Here is a 20962-nt window from a genome sequence, read left to right as displayed (position 1 = left end):
ATATACCTACTACCTGTTGTGTTTACTTAACCCACCTCATCACTGCACATAACTACCTGTTGTGTTAAGTGAACCCAGCTCACTGCATATACCTACTACCTGTTGTGTTGAGTGAACCCAGCTCACTGCATATACCTACTACCTGTTGTGTTTACTTAACCCACCTCATCACTGCACATAACTACCTGTTGTGTTAAGTGAACCCAGCTCACTGCATATACCTACTACCTGTAACGATCGGTGAAGCACAGAGAGGATCTGATTACCGGTGATCTGCAGAATCACTGGGAATACAGATGTATGCCAGATTATAAGTGATCTGCAGTATCACCGATAATCCGATATACCAGCTAACCTCTGTTCACCTGAGTAGAGTGTAGTGTTTGGTGTAACAGTAACACTTAGAGGACTAGGCCTCAGTGCAGTAAGGAGTACTGCATGGATTCCTTCCGAAGTCCTGAACCCTCCAAGGCGGGAGGAGTCAGGCTGACAGTAGGAAGGATTGTCTGAAAGTGACACTCTGGAGGAAGGGTCACTAACAGGACGGGGAACCGCCTCCAATAGGAAGGTCGGTTCTCGAGGTCGGACAAGCCAAGTCGTTAACACACGGACAGATAAGGTACAAATACAGTAGGCACTAGGCAGAGGCGAAGTCTAAAGTACAGGCAGGGTTCGGTAACAGGGTATCAGAAATATTGAGGTACAAGATCAGGAGGCAGAAGCAGAGTCCAAGGACGAGCCGGGGTTCGGCAACAGAGTATCAGAAATATCAAGGTACAAGATCAGAGTTCAGGAGGATAGTCAGGCAGGCAAAGAGTCATAACAGATAATCACAATCAAACTAGTACTTAAGCTATCAACAGAATCTAGCTAAGTGTAGGATTACAGCTCCAGCTGGTCCCGGCACACTTAAGGATCTGACTACAGGTCTGAGTGCTCCCACGTATGTGTTCGGAACGCCAGACACCAGGGAAATGATCAGCTAGCAGTATATATACACAAACATCTTCCAGCACCTCCCTAAGTGCTGGACCAATGAGGAGTGGAGCCAGAGTCATCAGCTGACTCACTTCTGGCTGCTATATTTTCCCTGCCTGAGTGCGCGCGCGTCACTCTAAACCTGGAGGGACTATGTGTCCCAGCCACACCAGCACCGCTCTGCGGTGCCTCTGCACGGGGGACCTGCGCGCTAACCGCCGCGTCCAACGCGGCGGTTTTTCCTCGCTCCGCCATGCCTTGCACGGGGACAGCCGCCTCAGACTGAGTGGAGGCGGCTGCCTCCCCGTGCCCTGCCGCGCTGACTCCCCATGCCGCCTCCGCCTGACTCATGGCGGCGGCTCTTCCACGCCATCTTCACAGTTCTCTTGGCACATACCGCACACTCCCTGACATACTCCTTGCAGTCTGTTGCCATAGAAGGCCACCAAGCACACCTGGCAACCAGATCCTGCGTTCTGGCAGCTCCAGGATGACCAGAATTCTTATGGGCGTGAAACATCTGTAGAACCTGTAAACGAAATGGCAGTGGGATAAACATGACCCCCTCAGGTTTACCCTCAGGAACATCTTGCTGAAAGGGACCCAAAACCTCTGTCCAATCCACCCAGGTCTCTGTGGCTGCTAACACTAGTCTCTGCGGGATGATGGACTCAGGAGCGGGAGACTGTGCTGTCTCTGGTTCGAAACATCTGGACAGGGCATCTGCCTTGATGTTTTTGCTGCCTGGAGTGTACGTGATTATAAATCTGAATCTCGTAAAAAATAAAGACCAACGGGCCTGACGGGGACTTAGTCTCTTAGCCCCTTCGATGTATTCCAAGTTCTTGTGGTCAGTGTAAACTGTGATCGTGTGTTCTGCCCCTTCTAACCAATGGCGCCATTCTTCAAACACCAATTTAATGGCCAGGAGTTCCCGGTTGCCTATATCGTAATTTTTTTCCACGGGTGAAAACCTACGGGAAAAGTAGGCGCACAGATGTAATCTGCCCTGCAACCCTGACCGTTGAGACAGCACCGCCCCCACCCCAACCTCCGAGGCATCAACCTCCACAATAAAGGGAAAGGACGTGTCTACATGCCTCAAAATAGGCGCTGAGCAAAATAATTTCTTCAAGTGGGAAAAGGCTGCCACAGCCTCAGGGGACCAGTGGTTGGTATCTGCCCCTTTTTTCGTGAGACTGGTAAGGGGGGCAACTATCGTGGAGTACCCCTTAATGAACCTCCTATAGTAGTTCGCAAAACCCAAAAATCTCTGCAGGGCCTTCAACCCCACTGGCTGTGGCCATTCCAACACAGCTGTGACCTTGGCAGGATCCATTGACAGGCCTGAGGTGGAGATTACATACCCTAGGAATGTGACAGTGGTCACCTCGAAAATACATTTTTCTACTTTAGCATAAAGCATATTTTGTCTTAATTTGTTCAACACAAATTTAACATGGACCCTGTGCTCGGAGAGGTTATTGGAATAGATTAGTATATCATCAAGGTATACCAGCACGAATCTACCCAATACCTCCCTAAATACCTCATTGATTAATTCCTGGAAGACTTGTAACAATATAGAGAAAAGTACCCAATATAAGTAGCACCAACCACTCCACAAGAGTAATAGAATTCCAAATATAAATAGTACAAAGATTTTATTGGTAAATAGTAAACATGATTAAAAACATAATCATGTTTACTATTTACCAATAAAATCTTTGTACTATTTATATTTGGAATTCTATTACTCTTGTGGAGTGGTTGGTGCTACTTATATTGGGTACTTTTCTCTATATTGTTACAATTGTTCGATTTGCCCAATTAGCACATCCCCCCCTTGAATTGATTACTATAAACCATATTATTTACTTGTTTATTGTTGATGGTGCTTGTCCGTATTGGTTGTTTACAATAATTCCTGGAAGACGGCTGGCGCATTGCACAACACGAAGGGCATCACTAAGTACTCGTAATGCCCGTTGGGTGTGTTGAAGGCCGTCTTCCATTCATCGCCCTTTCTAATGCGGATCAGGTTGTATGCACCCCTCAGATCCAATTTAGAGAAGATTTTTGCGTTTGTGACCTGCGTGAATAAGTCGTCTATCAATGGTAACGGAGAGCGATTTTTCACCGTGATTTTATTCAGGCCCCGGTAATCGATGCAAGGTCGAAGACCTCCGTCTTTTTTCTTAACAAAAAAGAAACCGGCCCCAGCAGGCGACCGGGAGGGCCGAATGAACCCCTTGGCCAGGTTGTCACGAATGTACTCCTGCATAGCCATCTTCTCTGGTCCAGATAAGTTATACAGGTGACCCCTAGGGGGCATACAACCAGCACGGAGATCAATGGGGCAGTCGAAAGGGCGATGAGGAGGTAACTGATCAGCAGCCTTGGGACAAAATACATCTGAAAATTCAGAATATGACTCGGGAACACCCTCCACATGAATCTTGGTCTGTCCTAAAGTCACTTTCCCTAGACACTGCTGGGAACAAAAGTCCAACCAACTGGTTAATTGTCCTGCAGCCCAATCAATCTGCGGTGAATGGAGCTGCAGCCAGGGCATACCTAGGACAATTGTGGAGGTAGTCATGTGTAAAACAAAAAAACTTAAAGCCTCCTTGTGCAGAACCCCAATAATGACCTCCACCTCTGGTGTCTGAGATAATGGACGGTCCCTTTGTAGCGGGGAGTCGTCCACAGCCATAACCTGGATAGGTGGTTTTACTGGGGTGAGTGGAATGCCCAACTTCTCTGCAAACTCTGAACTCATAAAGTTAGCCGCGGAGCCTGAGTCAACAAAGGCCTCCGTGGCTTCAAATTTGTCCCCCCACGTAATCGTACAAGGAAGGAGCAAACGTTTTTCTTTTAGGGGTGTGAGTTGGGCGCCCAGGGTGTCACCCCTTACCACTCCTAGGCGGTAGCGTTTCCCGGCTTATTCTTGTCCGGTTTAATGGGACAGTCTCGTACCCTATGCCCCCCTTCACCACAGTACAAACATAACTGTTCAGTCATTCTCCGTCTTCTCTCCACTTGGGTCAGCTTAGACTGACCGATCTGCATCGGTTCAGGTGGAGGCATGACTGGAGATGATGAGACCGAAGGAGATACCAGGGGTGCTGCGGGAGGTGCTACGTAAGATGTTACCCTGACACGATGACTGCCCCTAGTCTGTTTTTGATGACGTAGCCTACGGTCGATTCGAATGGCCGATGAGATGGCCTCATCGACTGTTTTGGGCTCGGGTTGGCTTAACATTAGGTCGGAAACCTCATCCGACAGCCCAGACAGAAAATAATCCAACAAAGCATAGGTATCAAACCTGGTCGTAACTGACCACCGCCGAAATTATGCCGCGTAATCTTCGACTGAGCCTTTGCCTTGCCGCAAAAGCTTGAGCCTCCGCTCAGAGGTCGCAGCAAGGTCTGGGTCGTCGTATTATTACTGCCATGGCTTTAAAGAATTCCTCTACCGAGGTCAGAGCTGTATCTGTGGGGGGCAGGTTGTATGCCCAGGACTGGGAGTCACCAGTTAATAAGGTTTTAATAAAAATGACCCGTTGGGTCTCAGTCCCCGAGGATCGGGGTCTCAACTCGAAATATGACAACACTCTACTCTTAAAATTCCGAAAGTCAGACTTGTGGCCGGAAAATTTATCAGGTACGGGCATACGTATGTCATCACTAGGAGGGGATCGCACCGAAACAACTGACGTCTGAAGGGTTCGCACAGAGCCTGATAGGGCATCAATTAAGGCTTTGTGCTGGCCCAGTGCTTGATGGATGCTATCCACCGAAGTGGCAAGCACAGTCAGAGGATCAGCGCGTGCGTCCATCTGTCTTTTGGTCTGGCGTTCTGTAACGATCGGTGAAGCACAGAGAGGATCTGATTACCGGTGATCTGCAGAATCACTGGGAATACAGATGTATACCAGATTATAAGTGATCTGCAGTATCACCAATAATCCGATATACCAGCTAACCTCTGTTCACCTGAGTAGAGTGTAGTGTTTGGTGTAACAGTAACACTTAGAGGACTAGGCCTCAGTGCAGTAAGGAGTACTGCACTGATTCCTTCCGAAGACCTGAACCCTCCAAGGTGGGAGGAGTCAGGCTGACAGTAGGAAGGATTGTCTGAAAGTGACACTCTGGAGGAAGTGTCACTAACAGGATGGGGAACCGCCTCCAATAGGAAGGTTGGTTCTCGAGGTCGGACAAGCCAAGTCGTTAACACACGGACAGATAAGGTACAAATACAGTAGGCGGAGGCGAAGTCTAAAGTACAGGCAGGGTTCGGTAACAGGGTATCAGAAATATCGAGGTACAAGATCAGGAGGCAGAAGCAGAGTCCAAGGACGAGCCGGGGTTCGGCAACAGAGTATCAGAAATATCAAGGTACAAGATCAGAGTTCAGGAGGATAGTCAGGCAGAAGGAGAAGAGTCATAACAGATAATCACAATCAAACTAGTACTTTAGCTATCAACAGAATCTAGCTAAGTGTAGGATTACAGCTCCAGCTGGTCCCGGCACACTTAAGGATCTGACTACAGGTCTGAGTGCTCCCACGTATGTGTTCTCAACGCCAGACACCAGGGAAATGATCAGCTAGCAGTATATATACACAAACATCTTCCAGCACCTCCCTAAGTGCTGGACCAATGAGGAGTGGAGCCAGAGTCAGCTGACCAGCCTGGTCAGCTGACTCACTTCTGGCTGCTATATTTTCCCTGCCTGAGTGCGCGCGCGCGCGCGTCACTCTAAACCTGGAGGGACTATGTGTCCCAGCCACACCAGCACCGCTCCGCCATGCCTTGCACGGGGACAGCCGCCTCAGACTGAGTGGAGGCGGCTGCCTCCCCATGCCCTGCCGCGCTGTGCGCGGAAAGAGCCGCCTCCGCCTGACTCATGGCGGCGGCTCTTCCGCGCATCTTCACACTACCTGTTGTGTTGAGTGAACCCAGCTCACTGCATATACCTACTACCTGTTGTGTTGAGTGAACCCAGCTCACTGCATATACCTACTACCTGTTGTGTTGAGTGAACCCACCTCATCACTGCACATAACTACCTGTAGTGTTGAGTAAACCCAGCTCACTGCATATACCTACTACCTGTTGTGTTGAGTGAACCCAGCTCACTGCATATACCTACTACCTGTTGTGTTTAATTAACCCACCTCATCACTGCACTTAACTACCTGTAGTGTTGAGTAAACCCAGCTCACTGCATATACCTACTACATGTTGTGTTGCGTGAACCCAGTTCACTGCATATACCTACTACCTGTTGTGTTGAGTGAACCCAGCTCACTGCATATACCTACTACCTGTTGTGTTGAGTGAACCCAGCTCACTGCATATACCTACTACATGTTGTGTTGAGTGAACCCAGCTCACTGCATTTACCTACTACCTGTTGTGTTAAGTGAACCCAGCTCACTGCATATACCTACTACCTGTTGTGTTGAGTGAACCCAGCTCACTGCATATACCTACTACCTGTTGTGTTGAGTGAACCCAGCTCACTGCATATACCTACTACCTGTTGTGTTTACTTAACCCACCTCATCACTGCACATAACTACCTGTTGTGTTAAGTGAACCCAGCTCACTGCATATACCTACTACCTGTTGTGTTGAGTGAACCCAGCTCACTGCATATACCTACTACCTGCCTGCCTGCTGCCCTCCTTGCCTGGATGTGCAGTGGTAGCCGTTGCTCAGGCTCCACACCGGATTCAAACCCCTCATTCCCCGGCCATTACCGGGGGTCACAAATGGCAGACTTGCCCGCCTCCATATGATTCTCGTGAAAGGAATGTGGTGTCATCTTTGCCCGCCATAACTGGTTCTCGTTAAAGGATTTAAAGTACATTCATTTCAAATACACAGCAGGGCCTCGAAAGTCCTCCTCCTGTATTGTTATTTTTGGTCACTACCTCGGGGCGGGCGTGCATGCCTGCCTGCTGCCCTCCTTGGATGTGTAGTGGTAGCCATTGCTCAGGCTCCACACCGGATTCAAACCCCTCATTCCCCGGCCATTACCCGGGGTCACAATGGCAGACTTGCCCGCCTCCACAGGATTCTCATTGTAGCGGTACTGAACAAGTACACAGCAAGTAGAAAATGTAATTTAAAAACAAAACGTAAGCTTTTTAACAATGCCATGGAAAGTTGAGAAGGAAGTCACGCATTACCTGACATCACTGAGTGAGGAAGAGCAATCTCGCCATGTTGCGCAGTAGTCCAGCATGGCCGTCACTACACAAACAGCTGTTTGCGGTGCGTTACACAGTGAGTTTGGTGTGTCAGTGTGAAGCAGTACTCTAATTACACTCCCTGATTGATGTATACACATGCAAGATGTTTTAAAGCATGTTAGGCCTGCAATTTAGCATTCAATGTGATTTCTGCCCTTAAAACGCTGCTTTGCGTCACATCCAGATTTTTCCCCGGGACTTTTGGCATGTATCCCACTCCGCCATGCCCCCCTCCAGGTGTTAGACCCCTTGAAACATCTTTTCCATCACTTTTGTGGCCAGCATAATTTTTTCTATTTTTCAAAGTTCGCCTCCCCATTGAAGTCTATTGCGAAAATCGGCGGTTCGCGACATCTCTATTGTTTACATCTGAATTCGGGTGAAAGCCAGATAGTTGCTATCTGGATTTCACCCAGCTAATTACAATCAGCTAGACCGGGGCGGGGGTGTCAATCTTACCTAGCTGACAACTTCTTAGGTCCGTCCCTCGGCACCTCCCATGATGCGTTCCACGCGGCGGTCACATGACTATACACTTCCTCCTTCAACCCGGAAGGAGGAAGTGTTTGTACTCACATGACGCGCGTGGAACGCATCGTGGGAGGCAACGAGTGATGGACCTAAGAAGACGTCAGCTAGGTAAGATTGACCCCCCCGTTCCAGCTGATTGTAATTAGCTGGGTGAAATCCAGATAGCAACTATCCGGCTTTCACCCGAATTCAGATTTGAGCAACTCTGGTCATATGACCTCCCAGAATCCTCCTCACCTCTCTGGTCTGGTGTGTTTCATTAATAGAGATAAGAGTGATGTCATATGACTTCCCAGAATCCTCCTCACCTCTCTGGTCTGGTGTGTTTCATTAATAGAGATAAGAGTGATGTCATGTGACCTCCCAGAATCCCCCTCACCTCTCCAGTCTGCAGACAGATGATCTCCAGGGTGAGGTTGAATATCCTCTCGGTCATGTGACTCTGGTCCTCCTCCATCCTCAGTGATGTGGTCATGTGATCTGTACAGGATGCTGCTGCCTTTGGATAGATAATAATGGGAGGATAATTCAGGTTGCACAGTTGTCAGTGGTGAAACTACCAATACAGGATCCCCCTCCCCCCAGCGCCCCCCATTGCTGTCACTTGTGGGTGGTGGGGCCATGCAGAGTATTGCAGGAAAGCATAATAAGCTGTTTTATAGCTATCTGTGCACTATACTCACAGCATGCTGCAGTCCTGTCCTCTCTCTGCCTCCTCTCCAGCTGGCCTTCTCTCCTCACATCCCCCTCCCACTGTTACCATTCCTGTGATGTTACGCAATGCTGGTAGTGGTAGATGGATGAGGATATGTGCAGAGGCGGAGACTGAGGCAACCCCTCCCACTGTTACCATTCCTGGGATGTTACAGCAGTGCTGGTAGTGGTAGATGGATGAGGATATGAGGAGAGGCGGAGACTGAGGCAACCCCTCCCACTGTTACCATTCCTGTGATGTTACAGCAGTGCTGGGAGTGGTAGATGGATGAGGATATGAGGAGAGGCGGAGACTGAGGAAACCCCTCCCACTGTTACCATTCCTGTGATGTTACAGCAGTGCTGGTAGTGGTAGATGGATGAGGATATGAGGAGAGGTGGAGACTGAGGCAACCCCTCCCACTGTTACCATTCCTGTGATGTTACAGCAGTGCTGGTGGTGGCAGATGGATGAGGATATGGGGAGAGGCGGAGACTGAGGCAACCCCTCCCACTGTTACCATTCTTGTGATGTTACAGCAGTGCTGGTGGTGGCAGATGGATGAGGATATGAGGAGGGGCGGAGACTGAGGCAACCCCTCCCACTGTTACCATTCCTGTGATGTTACAGCAGTGCTGGGAGTGGTAGATGGATGAGGATATGAGGGGAGGCGGAGACTGAGGCAACCCCTCCCACTGTTACCATTCCTGTGATGTTACAGCAGTGCTGGGAGTGGTAGATGGATGAGGATATGAGGAGAGGCGGAGACTGAGGCAGCCCCTCCCACTGTTACCATTCCTGTGATGTTACAGCAGTGCTGGGAGTGGTAGATGGATGAGGATATGAGGAGAGGCGGAGATTGAGGCAACCCCTCCCACTGTTACCATTCCTGTGATGTTACAGCAGTGCTGGGAGTGGTAGATAGATGAGGATATGAGGAGAGGCGGAGACTGAGGCAACCCCTCCCACTGTTACCATTCCTGTGATGTTACAGCAGTGCTGGTAGTGGTAGATGGATGAGGATATGAGGAGAGGCGGAGACTGAGGCAACCCCTCCCACTGTTACCATTCCTGTGATGTTACAGCAGTGCTGGTAGTGGTAGATGGATGAGGATATGAGGAGAGGCGGAGACTGAGGCAACCCCTCCCACTGTTACCATTCCTGTGATGTTACAGCAGTGCTGGGAGTGGTAGATGGATGAGGATATGAGGAGAGGCGGAGACTGAGGCAACCCCTCCCACTGTTACCATTCCTGTGATGTTACAGCAGTGCTGGGATTGGTAGATGCAGTTGTGTAGCAATAGGGGTTGCAGAGATTGTGACCACACCGGGGCCCCTGGACCAGAGGGGCCCTCCTTCATCCATCTTATTAGCTTTTTGCTGATGCTATGCTGACACTGAACATCTTTATATGTGCATTGAGACGGGTTAGTCCTTAACTAACTGCTTCCTTACTCTGATTACACCTCTCTGACACTGCAGGCATCCTTGATAGGTTTTTGGGCTTCATATCAATAGATGCTTGGGGCCCCATGTAAAACTTGCACTGGGGCCCCTAGCTCCTCAGCTACACCACTGGGTAGATGGATGAGGATATGAAGAGAGACTGAGGCTAATGGGAGCAGAGGCCTGGAGCACACTGTGACAGCTAGCTATAAATTAATGTAATTCCTTCCTCTTACAAGGCGTTACATTAATCTAGGCAGGATTACAGCATGGACAAGCATTTTGGTTGACTCTTGTGAGAGGAAGGGATGGATTCTGCGAATGGTTTTGAGATGGAAGTAGCTGGAATAGTTAATGTGTTGATATGTGGTGTAAATGAGAGCTCAGAGTCCAGAATTTACCCCGGACAGCGAGCTTCAGGACTTGAGGTTATTGTGTGTTTTCTGCATTGCTGGTGACTATGGGAGGTGGAACAGAGAGCGAAGGTGGAACTATCACAATCTCTGTTTCTTTTTTATGTTAATGGGATGACATGAATGTAGATACAGCAGATAGTCAGTTGGTGACATTTGACAATAACGTAGAGAGGTTGAGGGCAGAAAAATACATTTGGGGGTCATCAGCATAGAGGTAATACATTTTAAATCAGGATGATACCATTTATTGGCTAACTTGAAAATATATAAGAGTACGTGTTTGGCTTCTGAGCCTTCATCAGACTGAATACTGTAGGCTTACATGACAGCTGTATACATGCAGCATCAAAGGGGATACATGGATGTTTAGGAAAGATAAAAACATGTCATTATGACATTATGATGCCTTATTTGAAACAGAACATTCAACCAGGGTCAGAGGTTGTCTGGTGATATATTACAAACAGATAACACCCTTTGTTTACTAAATGCTCACACAGCTGAGACACTGCCAGGCACACAGGGATTGTAAATTCCTGATTCAAGAGTTAGCCGCAAGCAGAATGGATGCATTAGTCTGGGCTGAAAGATAATTATGGCATTAAATATCATCATCAACCTCATACCGATATAATATACAATACTATTTTAAAGTGGACCTGAACTTATTGCGCAGGGCAGAATAAAAACAGAGAAATGCGCACTGTGGACATATAAAATTATTCTGTAACATCCTTACCTTCCAGCGGCATCTCCGGCGTGGTTCGGGCGAGCGGCGGGACTTCTACGCCGACATCCTCTGGCGGCGTCCCTGGCTTCCCTCCGGCGGTGAGTTCAGAGGTTCAGACCAAACGCATGCGCGCAACTTTCATTAAGCCTTATGGGCTTAGAAGGAGGATCTAGCTGAGGTCAGCAGTGATGTCACTAGATGACATCACTATGGGGGTGGTTTCCTGGGGAATTGTAATCTGTATATAAGGCCAGTGTTCTCAGTTGCTCACTGGCCTTGATACTAATCAGTTCGCTGGTTCTTGGCCTAGCTAGCTACTTTGAGCTACATTAATATATTGTGTAGACGCACAATATATATGTACTCCAGTTAGTCAGTCGTTTGTTATTTTCGTATTTTTTTTTTTAAACAAAAAAAGGTTTTATTGGTCAAAAAAATCAGGGTATGACAAGGTATACAAATATAAAGAGATAAGTATATCCACATTACAGGTACATGGCACATCGAACTATGATAGGCATTACATGAGTGCCCAGAGGCTTACATACATGAGTTCCAGAGGTGTAACATTAAAAGGTGTAACACAGCATATACACATAGTTATACGGATATGATACAATTCTCAATGAAGGGCTTGCTAGCTGGTACATGCTGGGAAAGTGGGAAGCTGGGATGTTCATGGGTGTAGCTTGTTCTGGCAGGGACCAGGGAGGTACCATTAGTTTACCACAGCTAGTGGTGGAGCTGTTGGCTTTAAGGTTTATCTTTCCATCTGTCCCATATTAAATGAAACTGTTTCAAGCGGTCTCTGTGCTGGTATACCAATTTTTTGTATGGAAGTCCCCTGTTTAGTCTTTTCTGCCAGCGTGTAAAAGTGGGGGATGTGGTTGCTAGCCAGTCAAGTGCAATCTCCTGCCTGGCTGCAAATAAAGCTTCATGTATAAATGTTTTAGTGTTGGGTTGCAAACCTTCATCTGAAATAATACTCAGTACACATAGGTTGGGGTCAAGAGTTACTGGGCAGCCCATTTTATCATGAAGAAAGTTTACAATTTGTAACCAGAAGGCTTTAATTGGGGGGCACTGCCATATCAAGTGAAAAAATGTGGGTGACTTAGCTCCACACTTGGGGCACGTATCAGAGGCATCTTGTTTATACTTAATTAATCTGCTGGGGGTGAGGTATGCTTGGTGCAGAATATAAACCTGAGTGGCTCTGTCTTTAATGCATACTGAGACCTTTTGGGGGGCTTCCATCGCATCTTCCCAATCATCGTTTTGCAGTGTTAACCCGTCTTTCAACCATTTTTCTTTTACTAGCTCCATGCGGTCAAGTGCCTTGTACGACACCATCGCCTTATATAGATCACCAATAAGGTGCTTGGCCGGGCCTTTTTTAAGAAGTGTGAGGAGAGGGTGTGGCACAATGCAGACCGATGCGTTTGCAAATTGACTACGAAAGGCATGCAGTAGTTGAGTGTAACGAAATTGCTGAGGGGTGAAAGTTGGGAACTTTTTTTTGAGATTTTCTATGGATACCAACTTCCCACGGTCTATTATTTGTCCCAGGAAAGATATGCCTTCTCTCTTCCAGTAGTAGGGATCTGGTATAGTAGCAAATTCTGGGAGTTGTGGGTTGCCCCATATTGGGGTGTGTGGATCATAGTTATCTGTTGGGTACACCTTAGAGATGCGATTCCAAATGTAATGAGCTTGAGTTAGAATAGTGTTGGTGGCTTGGTGGGGATGTTTTACTCCTTTAAGCATATCCAAAGCTACGCTATCTTTGGTGTGGTCCAAGCTGTATCCCAGCGCTTCAGAGTTATATAAGCCACCTGTCACAAACCAGGGAGCTGTGTGTTGTAGTTGGGCCGCTTGGTAGTAATGCTGCATTGACGGTAGGGCAAGCCCGCCTACGTCTTTAGGGTTGATGAGCAGCGAATGCTTAATTCTAACACGTTTATTATTCCACACAGAAGCGGAAATGAGAGAGCGTAGCCGTTTAAAGAAATGCATTGGGATGTAAATGGGAGATTGATGCAGGATGTATAAAATTTTGGGTAGCAGTACCATCTTGACTAAGCTAATTCTACCTGTAATAGAAAGGTACAGCTTGGACCACGTTTTACATTTTGATTGGACTAGTTGTAGCAGAGGGAGAACTCCTTTGTGTAAGTACGTGTGAGGGGAAGACTTATACAAACCCCTAGATATTTAACCACTTTGCCTCCCTTGCTACGCTTTTCTACGTCTTGTTTACAAACACCTGTTATACATAAATCTAAACAAATAATAAACACTTGGCTCTGTTTCTATTTTTAGAACACACAATTCTGTATCTCCATCTTGTGGCCAAAAAGTAAAACCACATCCAAATACCCTATTATTCACCTTACCATAGAAAAATGAAATACATTTTCATTATTTTTAAAAACCCTTGGAGGTCAAGTGGTTAAAAGAATGAACTATGGAAAGCTCTTGTAGGTTGGGTTGAGTGTCATTTGGCGCATGATCTAAGTACATAAGAACTGATTTAGTTTTATTAAGTTTAAGGCCTGAGTAGTAGCCTGATTCCTCAATAGTAGCAAGTGCATTAGTTAGGGAGCTTCCCGAGTCAGCAATGTAGAGGATCGTGTCATCGGCATAGAGTCCTATCTTTTCCTCAGTATGAGTGGTACAGAAGCCACGTATCTGTGGGTGAGCCCGAATGCGGCAGGCCAGTGGTTCTACTGCCAAAGCATAGAGTAGAGGAGAGAGGGGGCACCCCTGACGGGTACCGCGCCCTAGAGAAAAGGATTCGGAGATCCAGCCATTGGGGCATATCCTGGCTCTCGGGGATTGATATAGCATGTGCACCCATTTACAGAAGGTTTCTCCAAACCCAAGCCTGGCAAGTACTGCCCTAAGGTATGGCCATTCCACTGTGTCGAATGCTTTGGCCATGTCTAGGGAGGCCACGACTCTATCACCAGAGTTAAGGTGATTTGCCTGTAAGTTTGTCCATAAACGTCTTATATTCATAGCAGTGTTTTTACCGGGCATGAAGCCTGTTCGATCAGGGTGAATAAGAGATAGTATTACTGTGTTTAGCCTAATGGCTAACGCTTTAGCTAGGATCTTGATATCTGTTGGTAAAAGAGAGATAGGCCTATATGAATCACAGTAGAGGGGGTCCTTGCCAGGCTTGGGGAGAACAATGATCATGGCTTCTTGCATGGAATCGGGTAGCGAGCCAATCTCAAATGCATTCATAAGGGCCTGTAATAATAGTGGGGTTATATCATCCTCATATTTTTTATAAATTTCAATGGGGAGGCCGTCCAAGCCTGGAGCTTTTTTGTTGGGAAAGCTTGTAATTGCTATATTCAGCTCTTCTATTGTAAAGGGGGCTTCTAGTGCTTTGCGTTGTTCCGGGGACAAGCGGGGTAATTGTATCTCTGCCAAATAAATTTCGGAGTCAGTCTGAGTAGCAGGGGTGCTGCTGCTATAAAGGGATTTATAGTAATCTCGAAACGTCTGGTTGATGTCAGCACTACCTGAGACTATTATTCCTTGACTATTTGTGATGTGGGTGATTACTGGCGGGGAGTTATAAGTTTTAGAAATTTTGGCCAATAGGGTGCCCGCTCTCTCCCCCTGTTCAAAAAAAGCCTGTTTATTAAAAAATAGTTTACTTTTGGTAACTTCTTCTATGAGGGATTTGTGCTTGCCTAGCGCTGTGCGCCATGCTGCCAGGTGAGCTGGGTCCCGGGTAGAGAAATATAAAGCACGTGTGTTATCAATCTGATGCACCAATTCCTGTTCACGTTTTTAGTGTCACTTTTGCAGTTTGCCACTGCCGCAATGAACTCACCCCGCAAAAAGGACTTAAAGGTGTTCCATACCAACGACATATCCTCCTCCTCTCTATGTATAAAAATGAAATCTTTTATATGTTTAGATATTAGATCATGCGAAGTAATGAGATCCAACCAGAATGGGTTTAGTTTCCAAAAACGGACGGGGGGCTGTTGACCCCATGCAAATTCTAAATAAATGGGTGTGTGGTCTGAGACTAACCTGGGGAGCATGCCTACATTGGTCGTTGCTTGCAGGAGTAAAGGGGAGGTGAAGAAATGGTGCAGGTGGGAGGAAGCGGCATATATAGCTGAATGATAAGTGTAGCTGGGTTGGGATGGGTAAAAGTGACGCCAGGTGTCCACATATTGTAATTCTGACATTAGATTGGCAAAGTTAGTGATTTTGTCTTGCTTAGGGGGGGTGTCTATCATATAAGGGATTACATACTGCATTAAAATCACCCATCCATAGTGTAAAATCACAGGGATGTGTAAGAATAAATTTAACTCCTTCTTTAATTACTGCAGAGTTGTAGGGGGGTGGAATATAAATATTAAGAATTAACATGGGGACACCAGAAATTTTACAGTGTAAGAAGATGTACCGGCCCATAAAGTCTTCCTTGACTGTAAGGACTTGGAATGTGAGGGATTTCTTAATAAGCAAAGATACTCCCCTTGAATATTGTGAGTAGGATGAGTGATATGCCCAGCCAATCCAGCCGCGCTTTAATGCCTGTGTCCTGCCGCCTGTGAGGTGTGTTTCCTGTAACGCTGTGATATCTGGTTTATGTCGTTGCAGATATGCCATAATCATCTGACGTTTCATCGGATCATTTAAACCACGAACATTCCAGCTAATAGCTTTTAATTTACATACTGCCATGGGCTGGGGCTACTGTGCTTTGTGTCGAGTGCGTTTTGCCCTGCAATTTTGCATGCTGTGAGGATATTGCCAAGACCAGCTGTTTGAGTTTAACTGTATACCTGATAATACAAAACCTTGTAAGAAAATAAAAAAGAAAAGACCCCACCCAACACCCTTTGTCCCACCCTGACCCATCCAACGTAGATAGGTCCTTGTCCCAAAACTAAAACCAAACACTTATCAAGCAAGAAACAGCAAGTGCTGTGAGCCTTACTTGGGGGGAAAACCGTTGCGTTCACAGGTCCACCACGAGGGGAGGAGGCCCACCCCGGAATTACCGAAAACTCCTTCACCAAGGGGGAGGAGAACGTTAAGTTGCGAAACCTGAACGTTAAGGAGGGGGGATGCAGTAAGTTGTAACTCACCACTTTTGGAGGGCGAGCTCCCGCCGACTTCTTTAAGGCAGTGCTGCCTGTGGCCCCTTGTTGGATAGAAGAGCAGCAGTACACGGTGTGTGCTAGAGCACCAATAGTGTGGAGCTGATGCAAGGGTGAGAGAGAATACTCTCCTTATAACTCTATCCCGTACGATCCCAGTTAACAGGAGTGTTTCAACCTGTAGGCCATATAATACTTTTGCAGTGTGGTTGTCTTAGTCGCAACCACCGCTGGTACTTGTCTCCTGCGCCGGAGGGGGACACCCCTAAGTTTCTAAGGGAGAGGTGGCTAGGTAATTAGGGAGCCCAGTAGCAAGGAGCGTCAAAGCGCTCCATATTGTGAGCACGGATAAAAAGGGTATGAAGTTGCAGGGGGCGTTAAAGCGGAGATACATGTATTTGGCGTCCCCCAGCCCCTTAGCGCATGAACAACATCATATCGACATCTACCTATGGCGCTATAACAAAAGTGGTAATATCATATAGGCATATATCAATAGTGCATCAACACATTTATTAACATTAACCTGTAGCTTATAACTAGAAAGGTACGCTTATTATCTTAGGGCAAGTGGTAGAGAAGGGGAAAATAAGGGTGCTGCTGTTTATCACCCCGCCAGTTCCATGGTATGGCACAGCAAGCAGCAAAATGCCAAGGTTTAGCTGGTGCAGGTATAGTTCACATGTGCGGACAGAGTGATAGCGTTCCGTGGTGGACTCCACCCTGGGTATAGACGGGCGGCCTACATAGTCCGTTATACTGGAGGCGGCGAAGAAAGCCAAAGTTCGCGAGGATAAAGCTTTTTAAAGAGTTCCTTGGTGTCTGCGATAGGGGGTATCAACCCCGCCAGAGTTTGGTTCGCACAGGCATCAAAGAGGGTGAAAACATGTTAAGAGGCATACTCACGACCTTTGAGGGCTTTTGGTCGAGACTGAAGAGGTTGTTGTAGTGCCAGGCCTTGCATCTAGCCAGGTTTGTACGGCTTCTGGAGTTGTGAAGAAGTGGGTGCGGTCTCCATCAACTACTCGTAGCTTCGTTGGGTAAAGCATTGCGTATTGAAGACCCATATCACGCAATCTTTTCTTGGCGTTAATAAATTGTGCTCTTTGACGCTGCAGGTCTATAGAAAAGTCAGGGTAAAAGGAGAGGCGAGCATTGCTGTGTATAACTTCCCCTTTATCCCGCGCTGCTCGCAGCACAGCATCACGGTCACGGTAGTTAAGAAGCTTCATTATAAAAGTTCTTGGAACTTGACCAGGAGCGGGGATTTTGGCTGACACTCTGTGAGCCCGTTCAATAATAAAGGCTGATGAGAACACCGATCTGCCAAATAAATCTATTAACAGTTGTTCTGCAAAGTTCTCAGGTGCGCTTCCTTCTACTTTCTCTGGTAGGCCCACAATGCGAATGTTTGACCGTCTGTTGCGGTTCTCAAGGTCTTCGTGACGTTCTTTCAATAGACGGACCTCGCGCTGGGTTTGAGAGGAATCTCGTTCTAGGGGCCTTACCCTGTCTTCAATGGCACTCACGCGGTCTTCCACCGATGTAACTCTGGTGCGTAGGGTCTGCATGTCTGCCCTAAGCAGCGAGACATCAGACTTTACCTCTTCCAGCCTGGTAGTGATGTGCATAAGTGATTCCTGGCAGGCTGTAATCCCTTGCAGAATTTCTTTTAGTGAGGGCTGAGGGGCCTCTTCCTCCTCCACGCTTATACCATCACGGCTGTCGCCATCTTGGGCATCTAGCCTGAACTTTTGAAGTTTAGTTACCGCTTCGGATCCTCGCCGGGTCATCATGGAAGTCCGTCCAGCGGTCGGCAGTGCTACTATCTGATTGCAGGTGGAGTTTGTGAGTCTGTGATGCCAGCAGGCTTTAATACGGATAGGTTTGTCGGGTGATACGACGGGAGCTCACCGCTGCTGTGTCCTACTCCATGGACTTCCGGTCACGCCCCCATTATTTTCGTATTTGATTATTATTATAATTGTATTCATTCGTAATATCCTCCTGATATTTTTGAAGTAACATCTTACTGTATATTTACCTGTGTACTGACCTCTTGCTTGTTTCCTGACCTCGCTCCTGTCTAGTACTTCTATACCGCTGCAATCTGATTTACGTTACCGACTCGGCCTGTCTCTGACTCTGTTACTGCCTGATCCTTGCAATACGACTGACATCTGATACACGTGTATGACCCTGCTCGAATTTGACTACGATTTAGCTTAATGACTTTGTACCTCGAAACCTCTAACTTGTGCACAAGTTCTGACCGTTAGATTACACCTTGTACTTCTGTGTGTGTTACCTTGTCACGCACCAGCGTGATATTATCAAGGCCCATAAAAGTTATCATGGAGGAATTGCGAGAGCAGATTCAGACACTTGCTGGTGCGGTTGGCCACCTCACCGAGCAAATGGCTGCTCAGCAAGCACAGATAACCCTTATCCAATGCACTCGCTCAGATCAATATACCAGCGAATGTTAATGTTCAGCAATCTCCTCCACCGGCTTTTGTTCCAACTATAATTGAGCTCAAAATGCCGTTACCTCAGAAGTTTTCAGGTTCTCGTTCTGATTTTAGTAACGTCCGCAACCAATGTATGTCTTACTTTGAGGTCAGGTCTAGGTCCTCGGGTACTGAATCCCAGAAAATTACGTTGGTCAAAACGTTATTACAAGGTGACTCACAGACTTGGGCATATGGGTTAAGTCCTGATGATGTAGTCCTTTCGTCTGTAGAAAAGTTTTTTCATGCCATGGCTGTAATATACACTGACCCAGATATTTCAGCTACGGCTACTCGCAAGTTGCGAGACTTACGTCAGGGAAGGCATACGGTTGAGCAGTATTCGGTCGAGTTTAGAAAATGATCGGTATCAGTTAAGTGGGGTGAGGCAGCACTCCTCGACCAATTTCTCTTTGGTCTAGCTGATTCAGTAAACAACATGCTTTTGAGTCACCCTGAACCCAAAACTCTGGAGGATGCTATCGCCTAAGTCTATTCCATCTCAGGGAACCTTAGACCAGGTAGTACATCCTCCAGTGAAGAGCCCATGCAACTGGGTTTCTTGCGACTTTCACCCACAGAGAAACTCAGAAGAAAACAGGCTGGTCTTTGCATGTATTGTGGTTAGAAGGGTCATTTTGCACAGCATTGTTCTGCAAAAGGGGAAGGTTCCAGAAAACTCCAGCGCCTAGGTGAAGCCTGAGGAACCTCACCTAGGCGGGCCAATTGTTCCTCTAAAAGTTAAAAACTTTATCTTGCCAGTCAGTATACACTGGGGTATTAATTTCATACTGGAGGCTTTATCGATTCAGGGGCAGCAAGACATTTCATAGACTGTGTTTGCAGCCAACCTGGGTATTCCTGCTCTCACTTTGCCGAACAAGCTCTATGTTACAGCCTTAGATGATACCCCATTGCAGCCCAAGCAGTCCATATCTATCACACCAGAGATTTAATTGCATATTGGGACTTTACATTATGAGAAGATTCAGTTATATGTATTTCGTATGCCTTCTAGTCCACTTGTGTTGGGGTTACCTTGGTTACAGAAACATAATCCCCATATTGATTGGTGTTCTGGACAACTTACAGGCTGTCCGCAGCATTGTAGGATGTATGCTTAAGGGGAATTCCTCTCCTCAGTCTAGGGGTTAAACAAGTAACGTTACCTACACCTTATGAAGATTATGCTGATGTGTTCTCACCTCAATCAGCTGATAAATTGCCTCCACACAGATCTTACGATTGCCCCATTGATTTGTTGCCAGGTATTATGCCCCCGCGAGGTCACCTTTATATCCTCACAGGCCCTGAGAAACTTTCCATGAAGGAATATATTAAGAAAAATTTAGAGAAAGGCTTCATTAGACCATCTACTTCACCAGCTGGTGCCGGCCTTTTCTTTGTAGAAAAAAAGGATGGGGTTTGCACCCTTGCATCGATTACAGGGGACTGAATAAGATCCCTATTAGGAACAGATACCCTTTGCCTCTGATTGACAATCTGTTTGCACATGTTTCAGGGGCAAAGATTTTCTCTAAATTAGACTTGCGGGGTGCGTACAATCTGATTAGAATTTGTCAGGGTGATGAATGGAAGACGGCATTTAATACTCAGGATGGCCACTACGAGTATTTAGTGATGTCCTTTGTCCTGTGTAATGCACCAGCTGTCTTCCAGGATTTTGTGAACGATGTGTTTAGGGATGTATTGGAAAGATTTGTGGTTGTCTATTTGGACGATATCCTGATATATTCCAATTCGTTGTCTGAGCACAGGGTTCATGAAAGATTCGTATTACAGAAACTAAGGGAGAATTCATTATTTGCTAAGTTCAAGAAATGTGTATTTGAGGTCACGCAGGTCCCTTTCTTAGGCTATGTTATTTCTGATGCTGGCCTGTCTATGGACGAAATGAAGCTGTCAGCAGTTCTAGATTGGCCGCCTCCCAAACGTCTTAAGGCTATTCAATGGTTCATTGGCTTCGCCAACCATTATTGCAGATTTATTAAAAATTTCTCGTCTCTGGTGGCTCCTTTGACTGACCTAACTAAGAAGGATTCAGATCCAGTCAATTGGTCCCCACAAGCATACAAAGCTTTTTCTAATTTAAAAACTGACTTTTGCTCGGCTCCCATTCTCACACACCCTGATGTGAATTTACCTTTCATTGTGGAAGTAGATGCGTCAGAATTAGGAGTGGGAGCTGTTCTTTCACAATTTTCTGGTCATCCAGAACGAGTA

The 20962-nt window shown here is 46.7% G+C and overlaps 1 protein-coding gene and 1 pseudogene across 1 annotated transcript in view; both read right to left on the bottom strand.

Annotated features, from left to right (window-relative positions):
* Positions 1-20962, bottom strand: part of LOC137535541 (zinc finger protein 585A-like) — a 235646-nt pseudogene that overhangs the window by 30268 nt on the left and 184416 nt on the right.
* LOC137537266 (zinc finger protein 208-like) overlaps positions 1-20962 on the bottom strand; it is a 91626-nt gene that overhangs the window by 57250 nt on the left and 13414 nt on the right. Inside the window, exon 5 of the mRNA XM_068259352.1 lies at positions 8157-8276. Coding sequence (XP_068115453.1) covers positions 8157-8276 — 120 coding nt within the window. The remainder of the gene's footprint in view (positions 1-8156; positions 8277-20962) is intronic.

This window comes from Hyperolius riggenbachi, chromosome 10, assembly GCF_040937935.1.
Source record: "Hyperolius riggenbachi isolate aHypRig1 chromosome 10, aHypRig1.pri, whole genome shotgun sequence".
NCBI lineage: Eukaryota > Metazoa > Chordata > Amphibia > Anura > Hyperoliidae > Hyperolius > Hyperolius riggenbachi.
Note: the sequence above shows the minus strand (reverse complement) of the source record. Positions and strands in the feature narration are given on the sequence as shown.